Raw genomic sequence first — 24,256 nt, forward strand, 5'->3', positions numbered from 1 at the left:
TCTGGAGGACCTGAGGATAAAAAGGAATGCTCACCTTCTCCCAGGAGTAATCTTGAGTCTGGCCCCAGCCCCACACTTCATGGGCCCATCTGTGGTCCCACTGCAGTAGCATAGGGGCAGGGTGGGGTGAGGGCAGGGAGAGGGTAGAGACTGCAGTCTGTTTTCCAGGGGACTCCAGGGGGTGAAATGGGCTTCGTACCTGGATGCAGGTGCCTGTGCACTCCTTGCAGAGGCTGCAGGACAGAGCCCAGCGGCTGGCTGGAATATGTGAGATCTTGGTGATGGGCTCCATCTTCTCTGGACAGCCAATGCTGACCTGAGCAGGACATAGGGAACTGTGTCAATCCCCAGACTGCCTCAGGGAACCTGTCACATGGGGGCTGCCCACAGAAACCAGGTGGTAGGCAGAAAGAACAGTGGCTGAGCCTCTGAATCCCAATTCCTGACCCCAAACAGGTCCAAGTCCCTCCTCACCGTCCCAAGCTATCTGCTGGGCAAATTGTGTGCTCATCTGTGACTAATCCTGGACTGTGACTGAGGGACAATGCACATGAGCATCATGTACAGTTGACAGGATGACTGTGCTGGCCTCCCACAGAAGTGCTTCTGTGTGTGTGTGCATGTGAGAGAAGGGGGAGAATGTGCGAGTCCCTTTTCCTTCTGCATCTCGTTAGCATCTATAACTTATTTTAATTTCATCATTTTTCCTAGACACCAAGAACAGGCCTTATGGAATCTCCACTTTGGGGTCTTCAGGCCTCTCCTGGCCAAGAGGGATCTACCTTTACTTAGCCCTGCCTAGGGGGACAGGTCTGCATATAAGACCTGTATAGGGCATCGGAGCCAGGAGGCAATACACATTCATCTGGCCATGTCTGAGAATAGAATAAGGGCCCCTCTCTAAAGGGCTCCCATGGTGGGGTCCTTGTTGGTTCTGTCTCTGCTGTGTCCAGGCCAGGCAACACTGAGAGGTAGTCCCAGCCTTTAAGATGCTGCTCTGAAAGCCAGTGGTTTCTGCTGACACAAACGACCACCATCACAGAAAAGTCTGCAATGTGGGCCCCCTGGGCTATGAACCCAGGAAGGAAAGGATCAAATACTGACAGGGTCACTTGGCTCATTTCTGGACACAGGCAGCATAGGAATGGGGTCTCAATCCGCACAGCACACTGTAGGGCCGGGGCTGAAACTCTAATGAATTTCAGCATTTCACATTTTAAAGAAAATGAATGGTATTCTAGGAGACTGGGGGCCTCTGCTGACTTGTGGACCCAGACTGTAGCCTGTGGCCTTCCCACCTGGCCTCAGCCACAGGCAGACCCCTCCTTCCCAACCACAGCCAGAGCGACAGGCCTGCTGTCCAACTTTTCATTAGGCTTGATGCCTGGTTTTCTTTCAGGTCAGTGGGATTATTTGTGATTTAAACTTGCAGGCTGACTGAGGTTGGAACCACTACCCACATTTTGATAGCTTCCACAGCCTGTCCCCTACACGCAGCTAACTGACTTCTGCCCAGACTTTAGATCTACCTCCTGAAATCCCCAGCAGTCCACCATCCCACTTGCCTACCTGAACTGTGCCCAACCCTATGGACCGTTGCCTCAGTTCTTCCCAACCCTGTCACTTAAAGACCCCTGGGCTGTCCCATGGGTTCATCCCCAAGTTCTCAGTTCCATGCAAACCCACTTCCCCAGGTGCTGATCCCTGAGCTGCCACACCCCCACACCCACTCACCTCAGGAATCCACAGGGCGCAGCTGACGTGCACCCACTTGGTCCCACTTCGGGTGGGCTTCAGGGCTCCTCCTCGCTTGGGGCAGAGCAGGCACTTTGGCTGGACTCCCAGGGCACACGTCCGGCAGAGCCAGCTGCCTGTAGGCACCTTCAGGATCCCATAGCAAGCCTGGGGAGAGAGCAGGGTGGTCACGGGTCAAAGGCACTAGCCAGTCTGTGCCTGGACAGCAGTCAGCTCCTCAGGGTTGATGATATGAGGGCTCCTAGAAAGCTCTTTGCCTGCATATTTCACAGTCCTCCAGGAAAGGGCTCAGGCCTGCCCTCTGCTGGGAGGAGGCTCATGTTAGCTAGCAGTTCCTAATCAGGACGAACTTGGGAGGGTCCATGATCCCTCACAAGTTGAATAAAAAAAAAAATGGTTATCTATTTTCTAGAACCAAGGCCCACAGTTTTCATCTGTTTCTTAGGAATCTGAACAGGGTTCCTCCTGGTCATGTCTAGAGCTTAACAGAGATACTGGACCTAAGAGCTGCTGGGTGGAAGGGACATGGATGTATGAGGGTCACACTGATCACCCCACCTGCAGTCCCTCCTGAGCTCCCCAGGGTCTAGTTCAGCAGCAGTGGGTACAGATGGCCTCAAAGTCAGGGTCAGAGTGGGTCTACTGGGTACCAGTCAGTTGTTTAGAAACAAGGCCCAGAGATACCCAAGACCTGGAGCCTGAGGGCCCAAGATCAATCAGGGGTGGGGAGGGGACTATCCAGACTATATCTAGTTTATAATACCAGGAATGGTAGTAAGTACTCACAGTACTTACTCTACTATACTAAGCAAATAACTCATAATAAACAATTTAAATGCCCCCCTCCCTTTGGTACCCAAGAGTGTTTAATCCCTGAGCCACATCCCCCATACTTTTATTTTGCTTACAGAATTGCTAAATTGCTGAGATTGGCTTAGAACCTATGATCCTCCTGTCTCAGCCACCCTCCCCACCAGCTGCTGGGATTACAGTCATGCATCACCAGGGCTAATTTAAAGGTTTGACAAGTCTTTTTTTTTTTTTTTCCTTCTCAGGGCTGGGATAGAGCCCAGGGCCTCAGACATGCTAGGCATTGTCTGTATCACTGAGTTACATCCCCAGCACCAATAACTCACTTTTATTGATAGTTGAGGGAAAAAGAGGCCCAGACCCTGCTTGTGTGTTCACTTACTCCTGCAACATTGTCTAAGGTCACACAGCTTGTGAAGGACACAACCATGTTTTGAAACCAGGCAGGCTGGCTCCATGCTTGGCTCTCAATCACTACACTATGCTGCTACTTCTTTTGAAGTTCAGGACATGAGAAGTGAAGGGAGAGTAGAGTAGGGTAGGATGATCCACGGGGGTGTCTGAGGTAGATGGGAGAAGACAGAAAGGCAACCCAATGGGCATTTGCTCAAGTCTGGCTGTGGGGCTGAGTCAAGGGCCCTGGTATCCCTAGAAGCTCAGGGCATCCATGCCATTGCCTCCCTCCCTCCCTGCTAAGGGAGGTGGCTCACAGCATCCCGGAGCACCTACATACAGCCAGAACGACCAGCCCCGACAGGGGTCCACCCAGGCAGCAGGTACATGCATCACCAGGTCAGGGAGGAAAGGGCTGCCCACCTGGTGCACACAGACGTTGCACTTGTCACAGAAGACCATCTCGTTGCCATCCTCGCCCTCAGGGGAGCGGCACACGTCACAGACCACATCCTCATCATACTCAATGCCCAGCCCCTCCTGCGTCTCAATGGCCCGGGCCATATTCTGGTGGCACAAAGTCTCCAGCTCCTCCAGCACACGTTCTAACGTCAGCTCGTCCAGCTTGGGCCTCTCTGTGGGGAGAACAGTAGTGGGTGGTGTCAGGAATTCTGGGCAGATATATGGAAGATTTTTTTGCTTGGCCACCATGTGCCCTGGGACTCAGCTCCACCCTCTAAAGATGGAACAGGCTGGACCATCCTATCACAAAAGCTCCTAACCTGTGTGGTGTTCTCATTGTAGACAGCTGGCCTGAGACTACACATGTATGTATAGAAAGCATGGAATGCTGTGTGCAGCAGGCATTTCCAAAGGTGGCTGAACAGGGCAGACCTGGTCCTTCCTTGACACATCAGTGGGCTTTAGCCAGGATGGTAATACCCAATGCCCGGGCCCTGCTTGTATGTTTACTTACTCCTACAACATTCATGTCTGCTCCAATAGTCCCAAGAACCCTGTGAATCATGCTATTATTGCAGCCACCTGACAGCTGCAAAATCTTCAGGATGCACAGAGATACTAAATAACCATACCTATCAGTAACGCAGAAGTCACTGTTCCCCAGTCTCAGCCACTGTCTTTCTAGGGGTGAGGATGCTGCGACTGGGAAGGAAACCCTCCCTCCCTGTCCTGATTCCATTCCTAGCACAGAGGGTCACCTACCCATCTCCTTGAGCTCGGAGTTGATAAGCTCCAGCCAGTAGGCGTCAATCTCGTCCAGGTCATAGCGGCTGCCCTCTGGCCAATCAGGCTGGGAGGCCTCACCAAGTGCAGAGTTGTCTGGGGATCCCTGTGCAGGGGGGCCTTCCAGTGGTGGGAGGATCCTAGGAAATCAAGAGGGGTTGTCATGAAGGGAAGGACCCTCAGCCGCCAGGCTTGGGGGCTCCAGTGAGCTGGTCAGTGAGGAGCTGGTGGCCAAGTGTGAGGTCTGACTTTTGATGCCCAGCAGGGACCACTCCTGTGCATCCCCTCCTCCTATTTCTTCCTCCAACATCTGCCCACCCTGCCGACACTCAGATGGCTATGGGTACACAGGAAATATAAGACCTAAAGGGCTATGGAGAAGCCCCAGCTCACTGCATAAACATCCATGACCAGCCAGAGCCCATCTCCACAATCCCCCCACCAGGGTGGCTGGGCCTAAACGGAAGCCTCCTGATCAGCCTGGGCCTGTAGGAGGTGTCCCAAGTGACATCCCAAGCAATGCCCTGTGCCAGTCACTTGGGAACAAGTAGGATAGAGCCAGTTCGATTCCAGGTCCTTTAACATACTCCTCCAGGTGGGGAGGGGCCAGGGATTGATTAACTACCCACCTTCACAAGCCCTGGTCCCTCCTTCACCAACAGCCAGAAAATGCCCTGGTCTTGAGTAGAACTGTGGCCAGTTCTCCTCGGGGGTGTGAGGGGGCCCTGCCAGGTTTCAGTGCTCAGCCCCAGTTACAGCAACGCCCAACACCTGTCCTTCCCCAGATCCGGTACATAAGCAGCAAATATCTTGGGTTACTTATGTCCCCACCAACACTGCCCAGGACGGAAGCAAAGTCTCCTGCATACAAAATTGCACCCACCATGGTCCCAGGATCACATCCCAGCTCAGCTCTCCCTTGGGGACACAGCTCTGTCTCTGAGGCAGCTTGGAAAGGCTGTATAGATTACATCACAGCTCCCCCATTGAATGTTCTCATGTTCTCATCCCAAAAATGGGCTAATGACATTAGTACCTACCTTATATAGTTAGTGAGAGGATTGTAAGGATTAATATGTATAAAGTTCTTAGAAAAGTGCCTGGCACACATACATAGTCAAGGGGGAAATTTTGCCTTGTGAGGAGGTCAGTGTCCCCTCAGCTCAGCCCTATGCTGTCTCTCAGATCCTGATGCCAGTTCAAAATGCCAGTGCTTAGCCAGGTGCAGTGGCTACTCAGGAGGCTGAGGCAGGAGGATCACAAGTTCGAGGCTACACTGAGCAATTTGGCAAGATGTTGCCTCAAAGTAAAATAAAAATTTTAAGAAGGGCTGGGGATGTAGATTAGTCACAGAGCACTCACCTAGCACACAGGAGGCCCAGGTTCAATCCCCAGTACCAAAAAAAAAAAAAACAGAACACCAAAATACCAGCTCTTCCCACCCCCCACTGGTTGCCATGGTTATTGCCTGGGAGCCTGGCCTCCATCTGGACAGCACTGCCAGGCCTGAGAGGCCCCTCACTTGCCTGGGAGGCCTCCTGGGGTCGGAGGCAGGGCTGCCAGGGGCTGTGACTCAGCGCACACTGTGGAGAGGAGGGCAGGGCCTGAGATGGCAGAGACATGGCTGAGCTGTGGGGAGGGCGCCTGGGCTCCAGGAAATGCCCCAGGTGTCAGCAAGAGAGGCAGGAAGGTGGCAGGGGACAGGGAGGCAGAGGCCCAAGCAGGAAGACAGGCCTCCAGGCCAGAAGGGAGGCCTAGAAAAGGCTGAGGGGCAAAGAGAAAGGGAAAGGGCTGGCACCACCTTAATGATGTCGGTGGCACCCCACCACCACCCTGGGGGTTCCAATCAGAGCTACACCAAGACCCGAGTCCAACAAAATGCTGCCTTTCCCGGTGAAACAGCCATTTGAACTAATGCTTCCTTTTAAGCGCAGCCTGTCATCTGGTCACGATCTGGCTTTGTTTGTGCCCTAAACATATGCTTAGTCAAGGGTTTGGGGCAGCTCTCATCCAAATGCCCAGCTGCTGGCACAATACTACCTAACCCTGCTTGCCCTGTCAGCTGTTACCTGGCCAGACCTCTAGGGAACAAGATCAGTGTCTTCTCTCTGGGGAGCCAGGGCTGAAGGACTCACACCAGAAAAATGCATTTCCTGGGACTCCCATCTTCACCTGTTTGTCCCCTTCTTGCTCTAGCTATCAAGGAAGATCTCCTACCAGGCATGGACTGACCTGACCGTTGGACATGGCATGGAGGTCAGCTGGAGGACCACTGGGTAGAGACCCATAGGAGAGAAAAGGGTCTCTATCCCATTAAGAGACATTCTCTAGAGGCTGGCTGGGCCCTGGGCTTTCTGGCTATACTAAGGAGGTGGTACAGGCCCTCGCTCAGATTTAGAGGGTAAGGTGGGCAGATTTGCCCAAAAGGCCAGGGAGGGAGGGATAGAGGGGCTGGGACAGTAACTGGGGAGAACAGTTCGAGCTAGCATGCATAAGGCTCTTGCTCTGGGCCCCACACAGATAACCCAAGGCTTGCTCGTGGGGCCTGTGATTTCCTGGCCCAGCCCACTAGGCCCCAGCAACCCTGCAGGAAAGTCCCCAGAATTTCCCAACTTCCTCATCTATAAAATGGGGACAGTACTCTGTACTTTACAAGGCAAGTAAGATCATTAAATGAGAAAATGAACATCCCAGGCTCAGTACAGCAAATCATCAGGCTCAGAGCAGCTCTGGCAATTCTGGCCATGATGGCTGCCACGCACATATTCAGACAAGGGTTGTGCAGTAGGAGGCAGCCAGGGAGATGGATGGGCTGGGCTGGGCTGGGCTGGGGAAGACACAGATGGAGGCATGGAGAGCTCGCCAAGAGAACACCCGTCTTATCCCTTCCAAACCATGGACAGGCTGGGAGCGCCTGGCTCCTGTCATCCTGGTGCAGCTGTGCATATGCTGGGAATGCACGTCACGAAGCCAAGGCAGCCCGAACATGTGCTCTCCTCTTGATGTCAACAGATAAAGTACCCTACAGGCACTCTGAAACTAAGCTACTGGTGTGGAAGCATCTGCAGTTAATTACCTAGGTCTGTGGATGTTTCCAGAACCACCTGACATTGACATCAAGTACAAAGGACAGACTGCTGGGGCAGGCCCGATCAGGACTGGCTTTTTTCTGCCCAGTAAAGTGGCCTGCCCCTTCTCCTTACCCTGGGCCCTGGCACATGTGGTGACAACTTGGCATGTGTATTCTCACCACCACACCATCAGGCAGGTTCTGGTGTTATCCCCATTTCACAGAGGAAGAAACTGGCTCAAAGAGGTCAAGCCAGAGTTTTCCAGTCTGCCTAGGTGAGGGCACAAAACTGGTTAGGAGCTTCAGCCATGTTGCTGGCCCTAGAAAATGATGTGGAGAATAATCTCCATTGTCCAATTCATTCACTGATGCAGCATATACTCCCAAGGGGCCATTAGAGAAGTTCAGACCTTCCCTTATTCTCAGAAAGTCCCAGCCAAGGGTTGGTGGCACTCAGCCCTCAGAAGTTATTGGACAAGGAAAGGCCCTCCTCAATAGCCAATCCCCACAGAGCACCCGACAGGGTTGAATCTGCTTCCCTTATGATCCAGTGCCCAGCAGAAGGCTGGCACTAAGGTTCTCAATGTCTATGAGCCAGTCACAAGTGCGGTTGCCAGGAATCGATGGTGCCAATGTCAAGGGAGGGAACAGCTGTGATCTTTGCCCCAAGCTTGGTCTACATGAGCTCTAGCAAGAGCCAAGGCTGCCAAGGCCAGAAAGGGGCTGCCAATAACCCGAGCTACCCTGCTCAGGCAGGCTGGTGGGTGGGAAGGACAAAACACTAGGCCCCCCTACCTTGAGGGTTCCTCAGGGTGCAGAAAGAAGCACCTGACTGAGCTCTAGTTGGAGGCACAACCTATGGCAATGTGGCTACATCCTGCAAGAGCACCCAGGGGTCTTAGTACTCCATGAAACTGGAAGGCTCCAAAGCCCAGTTAAGACTTCTCTCTGACTCAGACCCTCTGTAAGAACTCCTTTAAAGGGCCTTTTAAAAGAAGATAAGAGCCAGGCATAACACCTGTAACCCCAGCGATTTGGGAAGCTGAGGCAGAGGGATCATAAGTTCAAGGCTAACCTGAGCCATTTAGCAAAACCTTGTCTCCAAATAAATAGGTAAATCAACAAAAAGGGCTAGGGATGTACCTCAGTGGTAAAGCACTTGCTTGCCTAGCATATGTAAGGCCCTGGGTTCAATTCCCAGTACTGCAAAAGAAAAGAAGGGAAAGAATTTAAGAGCATGGCAGCTTAGCAAGACCCTGTCTCAAAATAAAAAATAAGACTGGGAGCCAGATATAGTGACGCATGCCTGTAATCCCAGAGTCTCAGCAGGCTGAAGCAGGAGAATCAAAAGTTCAAAATTAACCTCAACAAATTACTGAGGCTCTAAGCAACTCAGAAAGACCCTATTCAAAATATAAAAAGGGGGATGGGGATGGGATGGGGATATAGCTCAGTTGGTAGAGTGCTTGCCTTGCATGCACAAGGCCCTGGCTTCAATCCCTGTTACCAAAAAAAAGTCTAGAGATGTTTCTAATCGAGTCCAGAGTGACATCATTCTAAGAGTGACATCCCATTTCTAAGACAAGGAAATGGAGGCCCAGAGAGATCCGGATTCTGACCCAAGGTCACACTGAATGTGAGTGACAATTTGGATCCAAGCAGTCTAGCTCCAGAGCTGAACCCAAGCCAAGGTCCAAAGCCTGAAAAGTGTTTCTAGAGTATTTCTAGAATATTTCAATGATTTATCAGATAAGAGAACTGAATACGAAATAGACAAAAGGAACTCAGGACTGGTAGGTCCCTTTCGGGAGAGCAGCCTCCCTTTCCTCCTGGGCACTGCCTGTCTCACCTCACCACCGGCTCTGGAATGGCCTCTGCCCCGGCGGGCACCTGCACACCTTTCTCCCATTCCTGTCGCCACGGGTCCGCCAGGATATAGTAGTCATCCGGGCTCAGCTGGTATGAATCTGGAATCTTCATGGCTGTGATCAAGTCTGTCCGGAAAACCTGGCAGGGGAGAGGAGAAGGGGATTTCAGATCACCTTGGGGTGGCTGTGGCAAGAGGCATATAAATGCAACCGAAGCGGACTTTCTGCCTGTTCACTTAGAAATAAACCAAAGCAGTAGGAACAACACCTTCTCTGAACCAGCATATGCCCTTCCCATAGTACATGTTCCATAAACACGAGGAACTGAATTCACATGGTTCTAACCTGTTAAAAAAGGACAGAATTTGAATGACCAATGGGATTTTTTCCTTCCTAAAAGGGGAGAAAAAGAATTGCAGAAAAAGGCAAAAACAAAAAATAAACACAAACAAAAGAAAAAAACCTCAGAGGGCAGAAAAGCATCTGTGAATGTGATACTCACCGATTGGAAGTTTAAAATTATGCTGTAGATTTGCACCCACAGGCACAAGGAGAGATATGAAACAGCACTAAATAGCAACCCCAGGAAAATACCCCCTCACCCCACCCTAGTCCTGTCCTGGAGAATCTGTGTGTGCAAGTCAAGTACTCTATCTCTAGACACATCCCTAGCCCAACTGCAGGAAAATAAAAGGCCATAGTGCAGGGAGAGGATGGAACTTGGGGCAGCCTGGAGAGTAACCATGTTATGAGTCAGGACCTCCAAGGTCCCACAAGAACAAGGACACTGTCTCCCGCCTTCAGTGGTGTTCTATACTACCACCCTCAGTGTGTGATGGGGTAGAAGAGGACAGTTGTCTTCTCTCTTCAATCTGTCCTCATTCCCTCAGGGCCAGCCAGCCCATGAGGCTACCTCAAAATGCTTTTGGATTTCTTGAGCACCTATCTACAGCTCACTCAGAGGGAAAACGGCTGTCCCCATTATTCTATTTGTTGTCCTCCACCTCCGTCCCAGAACCATCTCCAAACACATTCCCAGCTGGCTCTGGCAATGCCTCCAGACTCCATTGCCTAATCCCACTGTGGCCCCCCCACAAAGCACTGCTGTGGAAGATGGTGGTGCCTCTAGATACCATATGACTTGCTCAGGTACCAACTTCCCTGGTAATCATCACTTGAGAATCACAAGTTAAAGAAGAACTTACATCAATGAGACAAGAGAAACCACTTCAAGGAGTATTCCAGTCCTAAATTCAACCTCCAAACCCGTCATGTCTATCATTATGCCTGGAGCAAAGTCAGCTCACTTGGCTTTCACCAGGCTCCTGACAAACCAATTCAGTGCTAACCTCTGCCTGCTGGGGGTGCACTCACCAGCTATATGAGCCCCACTGGAATCCAGAGCCATTACCACAAGGAAAAAACTAAATGGGTGCACGGATGGATCTGGAAGCAGCATCTTGCAGAATCTAATTAACATCTGCATCTAGCTAGAGAGGGCCCTGGCTTGAAAAAGGTCAAGTTTCCTGAAGACTCTATTTGCCAATATAATTTAATTGTTAAGGCTAACACCCTAACATTTAATTAGGGTGCCAGTGTGAAAAAATTAAAATCAGATTACGATTAAATGCTAATTAAACAGAAGATGGAATGTGGCTAAGATCTCACAGCCCTGATAATTTGCATATCTTATTAGCAAGCAGCAAGACAGCTAATATAAGAGCACACACTCAGGCGCTGAGTGCTTTTGGGGCTCCTTTCAGCAGCATCTCTTCAGGAATGGAAGGCTTACTCCAGGGAGGCCTCTGGGGACCCTTGGAGGCCCAGAGGGCTAGAGCTGAATTATTTCCCCAACCCCCCTCACCTCCACCCCCACATAGGACCTAGAGTGAGCTGACCTCAAAGTGACTCAAATTCAGAGAGATAAGCCTGGTTCTAACAAAGTTCTAAGTTTTTAAGTTCTTGTTTTTGGTACCAGGGATTGAAACCTGGGGCACCATACCACCACTGAGCCACATTCTCAGCCCTTTTTATGTTTTTTATTTTGAGATAGGGTCTTGTCAAATTGCTTATTAGGGCCTCGCCAAGTTGCTGGGGCTGAATTTGAACTTGCAATCCTCCTGCCTCAGCCTGGGAATATAGCACTCAGGTGACTGGACATTACTGGCCCTTTCAGACAGGACTCATGGGAAAAAACTAAATGGGTTTCCACAAGGAGGTCAGCTCTATGACTGTCAGCTATCAAGCAGAGACATGGCTGTGTGACAGACAGCTACTTGTAATTTTGACTTAGTAGTAGTTCCTAGACCAATCTGAGAGGTAGGTATTTTGGACTTGAGAAACCTGGAGAGTTAACCTACCCAAGGTTTACCTGTTGAAAGTGGCAAAAGGCCAGGCCAACACAACTCCGGAGCCATGCTGTACTTCCTTCCCCAAGGCCTCCAGCCACACCACCCCCCAAGCTATAGTCCAAAACCCTAGAATCAACCTTCAGCCAAATCAGGTGGATTCCCCAAGGGGAATATGCAAATCTGATGGTGTCCTTTCTAAGTTCCAAGCCCTTCAGGGGCTCTCCATTGTCTTCCCATAGCCCTCAGGCTGAAGTGCAAGTCTATAGTGGTCAAAGGCATCGAGCACTTATAATCTCCCAAGGGCTTTTTACACGGGAGTCTCCTTCTGAATCACTCTTCTCCCTCACTAAAGTGGGCCTGGCATGCTTCATCTTGAAGGTCTCCAGTTCAGCACAGGAAGCCCTGCCCAATATGAGGCTGGGTTCTGGATGTTGTTGGAATTCTCACAGCACCTGTATTGGAAGCTTCTGGTTTCCCGCCATGACTTCCCTACTAAGAAATGAAAGTATGGAAGTCTGGCTAGACCACAGTGCACATGGGGCTTGGCACACGCTAGGTGCAAACAAATGTTGAAAAACTGGAGATGATTCCATGGATCAGCCACCTCTTCCTTGGGTGCTGCCCCAGGCTATAGCTGGGCAGCTGGGTACTCTGTTACCTTCCGTAGTAGCCTCTGTACATTACCTGACCACAAATATGGCAGCCAGTTTCTAACCTAAACATCTTATTATTTTGATATGCCAGGGGTTAGGCTTGGAAAAGAATAACAACTCTGAATAATTTATGTAAACTGAGTAAAGAATAAAATGGACACTGATGCACATATTGATGAATGGAATTCGTGATGTGGCACGGAAGTTGGAAGCTGGAAACAAGCAATTTTCTTAGAACGTGAATGTTTACTACTTTTCTGTCTTTTGGCAGAAATCAACAAATTGTCTTTAAAGGTCTGCTGCCTAGCAACCAAGTTCTGCTAAGCTACTTGGGAAATACTAATTGTAACTTCTTCAAACAGTATGGAGGATGTTTAAAAGGCACAAACTCTAATTTAATAACCAACCTGGGTGCCAGGGGTGCCAATGCAGCCATACAGGAGGCCAAAGACCCTGCTCTGTCCAGATGTAGGGATGTCGCCCCAGGCACACATCACGTGACCCTGCTCTGTGGTTACTTTTCCTGAGACTGAAGACCACAACCCCCACAAATCTACCTTTCTACACTTATTTCCCTAGGAAGAACTGAAAGCAGTTCTTCGTAAAAATGATCAGTGCAGCTGGGCACAGTGGCGAACGCCTATAATCCCAGCAGCTTGAGAGGCTGAGATAGGAGGACTGCAAGTTAGAGGTCAGCCTCAGCCATTTATCAAGGCCCCAAGCAACTTACCAAGACCCTATGTCCAAATAGAAAGTAAAAAGGGCTGGGGATGTGGTTAAGTGTCCCAGTACCAAAACAAAACAAAAACAAAAAAAAGAAAAGAAAAGAAAGAAAGCCCAGTGGAGCTCAGTGGTGTCTGTGATCTCCTAAAGCAAACAACAGGCAACTTCCAATGTGCAGTAGCACTCGGGTGGCACAGGTGAAGTTTTAGAACATTATGGTTGGTTCTGTGGCTGCTATTTGAAAAATTCATCCTGGAACCTTAGTTTTTTGCTTCCTTTCCTCATGGGCTGAATTACTTAGTCCTTTGGACTAAGAGGTGCCAAGGAAAGTTGATTTTTTGGTAACAGGGATTGAACCCAGGGCACTTAACCATATCCCCACATCCCCAGCCCTTTTTATTTTTTTTTATTTTGAGGCAGGGTCTAGCTAAGTTGCTTAAGGCTTCACTAAATTGCTGAGGCTGACTTTGAACTCACGATCCTCCTGCCTCAGCCTCTTGAGTTGCTGGGATTATGGGCAGCACCACTGCACCTGGCAGGAAAGTTGGATTATTTGAGAAAAAGCTCTAGCATTTACCACAACTATGAAATAAAATTATCTTGGAATTATTTGTTTAATAGCAATCTCCTTTGATAACCAAGCAGCAGAAAAATACATTGCATGTGTCCCGTGTCTCTATTGCCTTTACTGTGCCTTTACTGTTACTTTGTGGTGCTGTGCTTGTGAGGGCTGGGGATATAGCTCAGTTGATAAAGTGCTTGCTTAGCATGCACAAGGCCCTGGGTTCAATCTCCAGCACCACAAAAAAAAAAAAAAAAAAATTGCTTGTGAGTTGGCACAGTGACACATGCCTGTAATCCCAGCCACTAAGGAGGCTGAGGCAGAAGAATGGCAAGTTTGAGGACAACCTTGGCAACTTAGTGAGACCCTGCCTCAAAATAAAAAAGAAAAAGGGTTGGGGTCGTAGCTTAGTGGAAGAGTGCCCCTGGGTTCAGTCCTCAATACAGCATAAAAAGAAAACAGAAATGCTTATGGAATGAGTAAAGGAATGAATGAGTCCCAGGAGTAGCCTAAACAATGGCTAAAGGTTACAATTTCCTGTTTCTGAGGGTGGAGGTAGGAAATTGGCCCTGAAGGAATCTTCCAGACAGAACTCAGAAATTAGGCCTAGTTACTGTCCAAAGCCAATGGAAATGACTTTGGCCAGGACTGCCTATCTTTGACCTGTCCACATCAGGAGGGGCAACCTTTCAACCCCTAAGAAATGTTTAAGGGTCTCCCTCAAATAGCCAACCTCATTTGAAATCGCAGTTGTTTCCCGAGCACCCAACTTACCAGAAATTATAGTTAATAGTTAAGCCACGTCAAGTATTGTGCTGTTACCTAGCCTAATTCACATCACCCCCACTTTACAGGCATGAAGCCTGAGACTCAAGAGAGGTTAAACCACTTGTTTGAGGTCGACGCTGTCCTTTAACCACAGCAGTAGTTACTGCCTACAAGCCAGCCAGAGAGTTTATCTGATAAAGGGTATCTCAGCCAAGAGTAAACCTACACTTAAAATTAGGTATGAAATACCAGAGGAAGGCTCTGGGAATAGCCACCCTTTGTCCAGTCATGTTTCAAGCTACCACTAGGCTAAGTCAGTCAGATGCATTTAAAAAAAAGAAGGAAAAAAAAAAAAAAACCCACTCAACATCTCATTCTCTTATTTTCATGAGGATAACAGCACTTCCTGCTCTTAAAGAGAATTTATTACGCACATTTCTTTTGCAAGACAAGTCCCAGAGGCCAGGAGGCCTTTCCAGCTGGCGGGAGCAAACAATGTTCCCGACTACACTAGAAGTGGATTCCGCTCCCCCACTCCAGAGTTGAAACTCAGAAAGCAAGTGCTTGGCTCAGCAGAAAGAGCTGCCTATCCCGCAAGGTCAGGGTCACAAAGGAGCAGCAGCTGGTGGACTACAAATGTGACTCAAAGCCACAGGGGCTTTGGGGGAATTCTCTTGTTTTCTCTCTCAAGTTTGTGGACATTCTGCATATCACTAAAACACAGGCCATCCATGCTTTAATACAAACATCTGGGTAACACCTCTGTTCCTCTAAGAATGCTTCTTATTTATTCCTGTGCTTCTGAGCCCCAAGACAATCTAGCCACCCCCACCTTCACCCCTCTCCTGGGGTAAGTCTTATCTTTAAAAGAATGAATCAAGCATGAGACCAACATATTTTGGAGGGATGTTCTTATATAGGAGCTTTGGAGGACACTAGGTCTCGGGGACACCAGGTCTCAGGGACACCCCTTTAGTGGTAGCAGAGGCTGTTTCACCTCTCTCCCAGTCCCTGTCCCTGAGGACAAGGAGCTGGGCATCAGAGAAGAGCCAATGTGGAACAGGTAAAGATCCCACTTGTTCCCTCCAGGGACATACTAATTTGTCACCAGGGCCTACAAAAGAGCTGACAGTTGGACCCCAAGCCTTACTTCATCTTATACCTCCAACCCCTGGCCCCACTCACCTCTGGGACCTCCCCTGCTCCCAGGCTCCATGGGTCCCAGAAAAGACAGTCATATCAGCACAACAGAAATTCCATGGCAGGACAGGTTTGTTAGACTCCTAGATCTACAAACACCAATCCTCAGGCTAGAGACAAACAGTCACTTGACAAGGGTCACAGTGTTCCCCAGTGGCCAAGCAGGAGCCTTTTGGCAAAGCCAGCTGCACCACCTCTAACCGACACTTTCCTGTACAGCACCTGCATCCTGCAGGCAGCCAGAGGACAAGCTCCCCAGGGACAGGAGTTGTGCTTTCTGTGTCTCTGGCACAGGGCCGCACACTGAGCTAGGCCTCTTAGGCACTCCCTAGCTTGCTGATCTTAGCATCGGCAGTTCCCAGTTCCATGTCTCTGCCCACCAGATGACTTTCTGGGGACACTGGTTTCCTGAACACACAGTTTTCTACCTCAGGAGGGGAAATCCCCACTGTCTGGCTTGCCCTTCTGCCTGCTTCTCCGCCCAAGGCCTGGGGAAGACATAAACCGCAGGGCTGGCCTCCAGGTCTCTTCAAGAACTGTCCTTCACAGTCCTGGCTCGCCTCAGGCAGGGCAGAAACCAGTCAATCCCCCTAGCACCTGTGGAAAGAAAGGGGGCGGGGCTTTCAGCCCCTGCCCCCAGAAGCTTCTTGGGAAGAAGCCAGGAACTCCTGTCTTAGGCAAATGAGGGGAAAGTTTAAGATTGGAGTGCTCTCTGTGGCTCACAGCAGGGTTTTTTGTTTTTTTAAACAAAAGCATGCGTACCTGGGGCCCCACCCCAGACTATTTAAATTAGAATTACCTAGGCAAAAAGTTGGAAGGAGGTCTGGTTTTAGTGTTTATGTATGATATGTCAAGATCATTGTATTGTCTTGAGCAACTAATAAAAAAAAAAAAAGACTTGTATATATTGAGAATTAATGTAAAAAAAAAAAAAAGAATAATATGCAATTCCTTGAGATGCTGCATCCCACAAAGGATTAGGCACCAACAATGACTACCTTATTTGGTGAGACAGGCCTGGCCAGAAACCCAAGGTTTTAGCAGAATTTACACAATAAAACCAGCCCCTAGGCCAGGTCAATCCCTTTCCCTCCTTCAGGATTTAAGCGCCAAGGGCCAAGGTCCAGATCTCTGTTACGATGGCATTCCACAGACAAGCAAAACAGCAAGCTGCAGGCTGAACCTTCTGGTTCAGCATACACACACACCCCTTTTTTTCAAAGCACAAGAGGGTCCTGGGGCAGACTTCAGACTTTGTGAGCTTCCACCAATAATCCTAACCCAACTTCCCAGGTAGCGCAGGGCCCTTTCTTTCAGGCATCCTTACCAAGGTCTGCATTTCCCTTTCCTTCCGGCTGAGGGAGAGACCACCCATTGGGTAAGGGCCAGATGGGAAGCTGGGCCTCATGGCCTCAGCCCTGTCCAGGGTCCTGACTCCTGGTCAGCCCTTTCTTCAGTCCTGGGGCACCTTGCTGGGTGTTAGGAGGACCTTTACCCTTGGTGGTGGTGGTGGGAGCAATGGAAAGGGCAGCCTCTGATATCATCATAGAGCACCCTGTCTCATCTAAACCCAATCTCAGCCACTTCACAGCAGCTGAGTTTACTATGTACCCACAGCTAGTGCAAATCTAAGACTGGAGTCCTCAAATCCCCCCATCACTGTCCAGATTTAAGAGACGAGGAGACCAAGTGAATGGAGACTTCCACAGCTCTGAAACCAGTTTCTATACCACACTCGTGACTCTGCAAGTGTTCCCAATAGGAACTTAAGCCTAACTGTGAGCACACAGTGTGACCAGCTTGACAGCTGCCCCGTAGGCATTGGGCAGTCGGGGCTCCCAAAACACCCTGCACGCTGGGAAGACCATAGAGGCCTTCCCCTTGTGGCCCATTAAGAGAAAGAAGCAGCCCAGTGAGCAGATTTAGTGCAAATACTCTGCAGCCAAGTCCTGCTTTCCTCTCTGCCTTCTCATGAGCCAAATAATCTGGAAGCTTTCATTGATGGTTCCTTCTCTGTCTTGCAGAATTTATGCTGGGCACAACTCAACCTTCTCACTTAGAGACAAGGAAAACCTCAAAGGCTGCTCTCCAGCCTTCTGTGGGGAGGGAAAGCTTGTCCTTGGCCACAGTTCAAGGCCAGGAGGACTCCTCAGCCCTCCAGGAGCCCGGGGCTTGAAAGGGGGAGGTGCATCCCAGCAGAAATCCGGGCCACCTACAGAGGCTCCTGGTCTGGGACTTGGGCCTACGTGTAGCCAGTCTCTAGCAGGGCCCTTATCATGGTTCTACTCTATTTTTAGATACAAAGATTCTAGACTGGAAAACCCAAGAGGCAGGGGAATTTTCTGCCCCATGCAAATTGTTCTTTATTCTCAGCCTTCAGTAACACCTGTTTCCTCCCAGCCATGCCAGATCCTGGTGTAGGTGGCAGGCCTGCCACAGGGAGGCAGCTCCTCCACCCACCAGTGCCTGGAGGGGGCGGGGCAAGGGAAGAGACTGGCTGGAGCTTATCCAGGAATCAAATGAGCCCGCCCCAGGGGTCCCCCACCCCACTTCGACCAGGGCTATTAAGAACAGTAACTAAGAGGATTCTCAGAAAAGCAGGTTCTCCAGTCCAAAACGGGCATGACGTTTCCTGCCTCCCAGAATCAAGAAGGCACATAGAGATGGCCACTATTTTGCTAATTCTTCCTTAGCAACTGGGGAGCCACAGTGGATCTTGAGACTGGGGGGAGATCTCCTACAACCCCAGGAGGCAGGACCCTCCCAAGGCCCCACCTGCCTTTGGCTCCCCTGGCTGCATGTAAGCACATTCCAACCTCCCATCCTGCATAAACCCCAGCAACTTTCCCCTCCTAAACAGCATTCCCAGAGATATCTCCATCCATCTCCACCCCAACACCCACAGGGCCATGGAAGGCCACCAGATTGGGGTGGCTGGAGAAAAGATTTCAAAGTATTCGGACCCCACTGCCCAAGGGAAGAACCCTAGGGTAAGGCAGTTCCGGGAGGCGGAGTCCTTTTTCAAAGGGAAGCCTCTGTGGGAGACCCCCCCAGGGGCTGGCTGAAGGCGGTGGCGCCTGAATTGCCCCGTAGTGGGGGAAAGGAGAGGAGAAAGGATGGCTTGGAAAGACACCTTCCCCCACACCAAACAAAGGGCACAGTGACAGAACTCTGGGCCTTCCCACCCTTGGTACTGTTAGCCCTGAAGTCTTCAAGTCTCCTCCCTGTGACCAGGGGAATCTTATTTTCCTTTATCTAAAATAGAATTCTCAGGAATCCAGCCCAGTCACCTCCCCACCTCAGCTTAGAGGGACCCTGTCTCAAACTAAAAGGGCTAAGGATGTAGCTCAGTGAGTAGAGCGTCCTGGTTCCAATTCCCACAAATCCCCACAAAAAGGTAGTGTTCACACTACTTCAACTTTCTGTGGGAAACTTCCCAGGTCAGAGCAAGGAAGGCAAGTGCAGGTGCATGTGAAATGATCCTAGGTAGATGGCTCCACACCAGCAAAATCTATGTCCCTTGGCTTGACCTCCAAAATGTCCCAAATCCTCTTGCTTTTTACTCCACTGCCACAACCCAGCTCTAAGCCACCAGTATTCCTTTCTCTCCTGAACAACTGCAAATGGTTTCCTTTCACAGCAGCCACTGGGACCTTTTATTAAAACATCAGGCTATGTTATAATCCTGTTTATGATCCTTGAAAGGCTTCCCTCTCAGATCAACAGGAACAGCTTTACAACAACCTAGGAGGCGTAGGTAAACTGGCCCCCTCATTCATTCCACCCAGTCACACTGGCCTCCCTTTGCAGAATGCTCAGGGCCCTGTGCCAGGAATGCCCCCCTCCCCTCCCCGGCCACATAGGCATGGTTCACTCTCTCACTCCCCACAGGTCTCGGTCTCCAGTCACCTCCCCACCTCAGCTTCACCTTTCTCTGGGAAGCTTGCCACAACCCACCTCTGAGGGCTTCTTTTCGTTTTGCCGGGGCCAGCCCGACTTGGTGCTGCTGGGTAGTTTGGAGCATCTTGATGCTGATGTAGATGTAGCGTGACCTGTAGAGAAAGAATAGCCCATGAGAGAGACCAGCCCTGGAGGGCCAGGAACACCACCTGCCTGACAGGAAGCCCACAAGGAAAGCTCTGGGTTAAATTATCAGAGGGGGACCTCTGTCCCTGCTCTGGGCCTCAGCCTTTCCACTGTTGAATGGGGACATAAGCCCTCCACCAGTCACCTCCCATAAGGGGCTCTGTGCTAGCTTATCCTGTGACCCCCAGACAAGTCCCGCCTCTTTGGGACAGTGCTTCCTCCTCAGTCAAGGAGTGTTGGAACAAGCCTTTTGTGCTCTCTCTGGCTGGTTAGGAACATGATGCTACTCTGGGAAGATGCCCAGGTGTCTTCGGAGTAGGGCAGGGCAGCAGGAAGCAGTGATCCTCTGAAGTGGTCAGACCCAGAGACCATGAGGCTTGATACCTGATACAGCCTCTTAATAGCTTATCTCCATGGGCAAATGATTTGGTCCCCAGGATGGCACTATTAGGACTATTAGATGGTGCCTCATGGGAGAGCCTTAGGTCACTGGGGCCAATCAATCTTGGACTGAAATCTCCAAAACTGTAAGCTAAATAAACCTTTCCTTCTAGAAGTTAATTACGTCAAGTACTTCTAATAGTGAGGTGAAGCTAACACAGGGGTCTGAGATGAACTGTCTTTCAGGGTTGACTGATTTGCCTTTGAAGTCTTAGCACAGTCCCTAGCACACAGTGATAAACATGGGACTCTAATTACTATTAGGGTCTAAGGTCCTTGTTAAACTATAGCACTGTGGTCTCCACCCCTGTGAGTCAGAAGAGCAACAAGAGGGACCAGAGAGACCCAATGCTTTGGTTGAACAGAAACAGCCAACCACAGTGGGCACAGGAGCTGGTGGGGAAGCATTTAACCCCAGGCCTGGCCAACCCTGGTGCAGGTACAGGGCTCAGCTGTCCAGATGCCTGCCCTTGCAGGTGCCTGGCCCTCTCAAAGGGTTCCTCTGCCTACACCAAAGGTAGAAGCAAAGGACGTGGTTCTTGGTTCTACTGAGCCAGGCCACAGTAGTGTGTTGCAGCCACAGAAGGGCAGATGCTATAATCTGCTGCATAGGGGGATGGGCCAGCTTGAAACAAGGGTCAAGCCCAAAGGACAGTGAATGAGACCCTGCACACTGGAAAGGGACTGGAACCTGAATGACCATCCTAGTGCATCTATCCTTGGGCTCTTGGGGGCTGTGGAGCTTTGGGAACTAGGAGGGGCCTCGAAGATTCCATTAATCTATTTGCTAACCACAAAGGTTTGCATGAGAAATCAGGTCTAGAGGTAAAGAGCATCAGGCCTGGCCACCCTGCCAGTATGGCCTCTTTCTTAGCCTGGGCCTCCACCAAGGTGACAGCTGCTAGGTGGGATCTTCTTGTGAGTGTATCCCTCCAACCCATGGTAGATGGAACTCCTTACTCCAGGAGGCAGTGCCTGGCTTCCTGGGTTATCTGAGAGGAGCAGCCCATGACCTCAGACTGGAGAACGGCTCTGCCCTGGCATGAACCTCCTTCCCTTCTCTGCTCCAAACTTCAGAGGAGGCTCTTTAAACCCCATTATCTCCTTCACAACACAACTGCCCCACCAAGACACCCAAATGACACCCATCCTGAGCATAAGCCTGCAATTCTATTGCCAAGATCCCATGAAAGTTGGGTTTTTTCATTAATTTCTTTAGCCAATGTTTACTAAGCACCTACTATATGCCAGAATTAGAATCTGGGGAGTTAGAATTGGGGATACAGCACTGAGCAAGAAACAGGCCCTTTTATCTCTGGTTAGAAAATGATACTTATCTGATAATTATAATGAAGAGTGACAGGTTTTCTATCTGTGAGGCAGGGACTTCCTAAAAGGGCCCTGATACCACAGCAAGGGCAAACAGAGGAACTTTTTCTTCTAGCAGTCAGAAGTAGCAAATGCAAAGGCCTCAAAGGGAGTTGATCTGCTCCAACCACAGCAAAACAAGTGAAGGTAAGACCTGAGGAGGAGGCGGGTAGCATGAAGGAGACAGGGGGCCCTGGAGGCCACAGTAAGGTGCAGGGACTATCTCAGGAGCAAAGGGATCTGACTTGATTTATGCTTTCATCAACATGCCCTGGATTGAGCTGAGACCACGAGGTGGACTCCTTCCACCCGGGCCTGTGGGCCTGATCATCATTCAAATTCTTCCCCTATAGGAGTTGTGAAATGGAAGGCCTTACTGTCACTAGTGTCCGAGTTGTCGCTGCTGATGGAGTATTTTCGCCTCTTCTCTTCCATCTGCAACAAAAGGAAGTCAGATCATTATATTCACGCAAGATTTGGAAAATCCTCAAACCTTTTAGTTAACCACCCCATTCTCTACCTCCCCACACTCCCTTCCATGCAGAGGAAGGAGAATGAGGCTCAGCCCTTCCTAGTGTCCTTCTCAGCCAGCCTCAACCTATCCCTACCCATCTGTAGAGGCCCAGCAGCTGGGACGATCAGAAGTCTGGCCAAAGAGGACAGAGGGAGAACTAAAAGGGTCAGCAGCTCCAAACTGAACAGTGACCATAACCTGTCCAGTCCCAGCATCCACTCAATGAAACTCAAGCCCATCAGAAAACCCACGCACACCACAGAGGCCTCCTGAGTGTCTCTGGCAATCCCACAGGGGGTGAGGAGATAGAGGAGAGGAAGCAAGACTGATTCTTTCATGAACACCAGCTATCTAAGCAAGGCACAAGCCAGCACTGAGGGCACAATCCTGAGAGTGGCAGCCAGCAGGATGAGGAAACAGGATGGGGGTAGTAGGACCCTGAGATACAGACCAACCGTGACTGGCCCTGGGTGGGACTGCCCAACTCTCCTATCCCTCACTGTCCTCCCCAGATTAAAAATACAGACTCACTTTATCTTAATAGGAATACCTAACTTCAAGATACCAAGGGCAGCTCTTGCACACAGGCCTCAGGGTTGCCCTTATCTACAATATCTTGTGCTCTTGACAATCTACTGAGCTTTAGAGTTCTTAGCTCTGTTTGCGGGCGAGGCTCAGCATCTTGCCTGCTGGTAACTGCTGAACTGAGATTTGAATACAGGTCTGATCCTGGAGCCACGTGAGCTATCCATGTGCAAACCATCAATTCTGCTTATTGGAAACCTTTTCTCATCCACTTCTTCCTCTTAATCCCGCAGAGCCCTGGGTGGCTTGATAACCTGCTCAGGGTGTCACTAATGCTCTGCGGCCCAAGTCTTCACATGAAGCGCAGGATCCAGCTTCACGTTCCACCCTGCCATACTCCTGTTAGTTATAAATGGCCTCATTGCTCACAGCCAAAGACAGGGAGGGAGTCTTTGTCTTCAGGAAGCATGGCCTGTGGCCCAGCCTATCTGTAAGCCAATTAGCCTCTCTACCCCTTCCTGGGGACCTATCTGTAACGGATGACCCACTGCCCTAACCCTAGTGATCCTACTAAGCCCAGGGGTGCCCCCTTCTTACTGCAGTCCTACAAAGACAGGGACCATTTACTTAGTAGGTGACTACCCAGATCTCTGTACCAGAATGACCCTTTTCCCTCGTACATGACCTTAGCTAGGAGCTTCTCTCCACCTCTGTGGAGAGAGGTGTCCTTCAACAGAATGGCAGGAAGGCTCAAATTGCTACTTGCTGCTCAGCTACAAAGGTGCAAAGTGTTCTCCAGAAGGTGAGGGACCCAGGGATAGCTGGTAGTGCAAGCAGCAGGGATGCAGGAGGTAGCAATGACAAGGCCGCTAAGCACTTCTTGGGGCAGGAGAGAATGCTCTGGTGGGACCTTACTGAGCACTCCAAAGAGCCCTTAATTGCAGGTGAATATGATGACTGTCTTGCTTTTACAGATGAGGAAACAGAAGCACAGAGATGGGGTGACTTGGTCAAGAAGACAGTGCTTGTATTTGACACAGGAGACCAAGCTATTGTGACCTTCAGACTTCTTCGCCTCTATGCAGCAGAGAGCAAGCAGCCAAGCAACCACAGCTGCGACCCTCCATGTCCTCCAGGGTCTGTGTCAAGAGTGTAAAGGTGACTTTGACAGAACCCAGATGCTAGTCCACATCTTGTCCAGCCAGGCCCAGCCCTGCCACTGGTGGGGTAGAAGAGGGAAAGTGCTATAAATGCATCCACCTGAATCCTCCAGCAATCCTGTGCAGGAATTCCATTTCTTTTGTTTTTAGCAAAGAGAGTAGTAGCTCCAAACCAGGGGCTCCTACAGCATTAAAAAAAGTCGAAGCTGTGGGGGTTCAAGGTATTGCTCAATGGTACAGCCTATGCTTAGCATGTGTTAAGACGCTGGGCTCCATCCCTAGGCCCATGGTGTGGGGAGCAGGAACTGTGGATTCAGGGGTGCTGAATTAAAATCCTAGCCGTATCACTCCTCAGGCCAGGAACTTTGGCAAAGACATAATTTCTAGGAGGTAAACTGGATCTAGATTTTCACAAAGATCTCCTGAATTTAAATGTTGGCAACATTTTAAATTTTAAAAACACTTTGAGAGGGCCAAACTAAACACATTCATGGGCCAGAATCAGCGAGGCAAAATGAGAGCAAAGTACAGCCCTTGGTACAGTGGGGCTGGAGCTCCATGCAGATGCTAGATATTAATATCATGGTAGCCTTAGACTAGGGTGGAGAATCCTGCCAGTGACCACCTGGGACCCCCTTGAACAGAAAGAGCAATGACACTATATATTATGAAGGGGCCCCCGGCAGACTTCTCTGATTGCCCACACCTGTCTCATAATGCTATGTCCTACTGCCCAAGGACCAACAGGCAGGTAGACCCACACC

At 50.1% G+C, this 24,256-nt stretch overlaps 1 protein-coding gene across 3 annotated transcripts in view; it reads right to left on the reverse strand.

The window, feature by feature from the left end:
• Jade2 (jade family PHD finger 2) overlaps positions 1-24,256 on the reverse strand; it is a 50,636-nt gene that overhangs the window by 19,857 nt on the left and 6,523 nt on the right. For all 3 annotated transcript variants that reach the window (XM_027949612.2, XM_027949614.2, XM_027949613.2), the window contains exons 2-8: positions 21,671-21,728; positions 19,356-19,450; positions 9,123-9,280; positions 4,183-4,343; positions 3,382-3,593; positions 1,735-1,902; positions 200-316 (exon numbers count right to left, since the gene is read on the reverse strand). In XM_027949612.2, coding sequence (XP_027805413.2) covers positions 200-316; positions 1,735-1,902; positions 3,382-3,593; positions 4,183-4,343; positions 9,123-9,280; positions 19,356-19,450; positions 21,671-21,728 — 969 coding nt within the window. The remainder of the gene's footprint in view (positions 1-199; positions 317-1,734; positions 1,903-3,381; positions 3,594-4,182; positions 4,344-9,122; positions 9,281-19,355; positions 19,451-21,670; positions 21,729-24,256) is intronic.

This window comes from Marmota flaviventris, chromosome 5, assembly GCF_047511675.1.
Source record: "Marmota flaviventris isolate mMarFla1 chromosome 5, mMarFla1.hap1, whole genome shotgun sequence".
Taxonomy (NCBI): domain Eukaryota; kingdom Metazoa; phylum Chordata; class Mammalia; order Rodentia; family Sciuridae; genus Marmota; species Marmota flaviventris.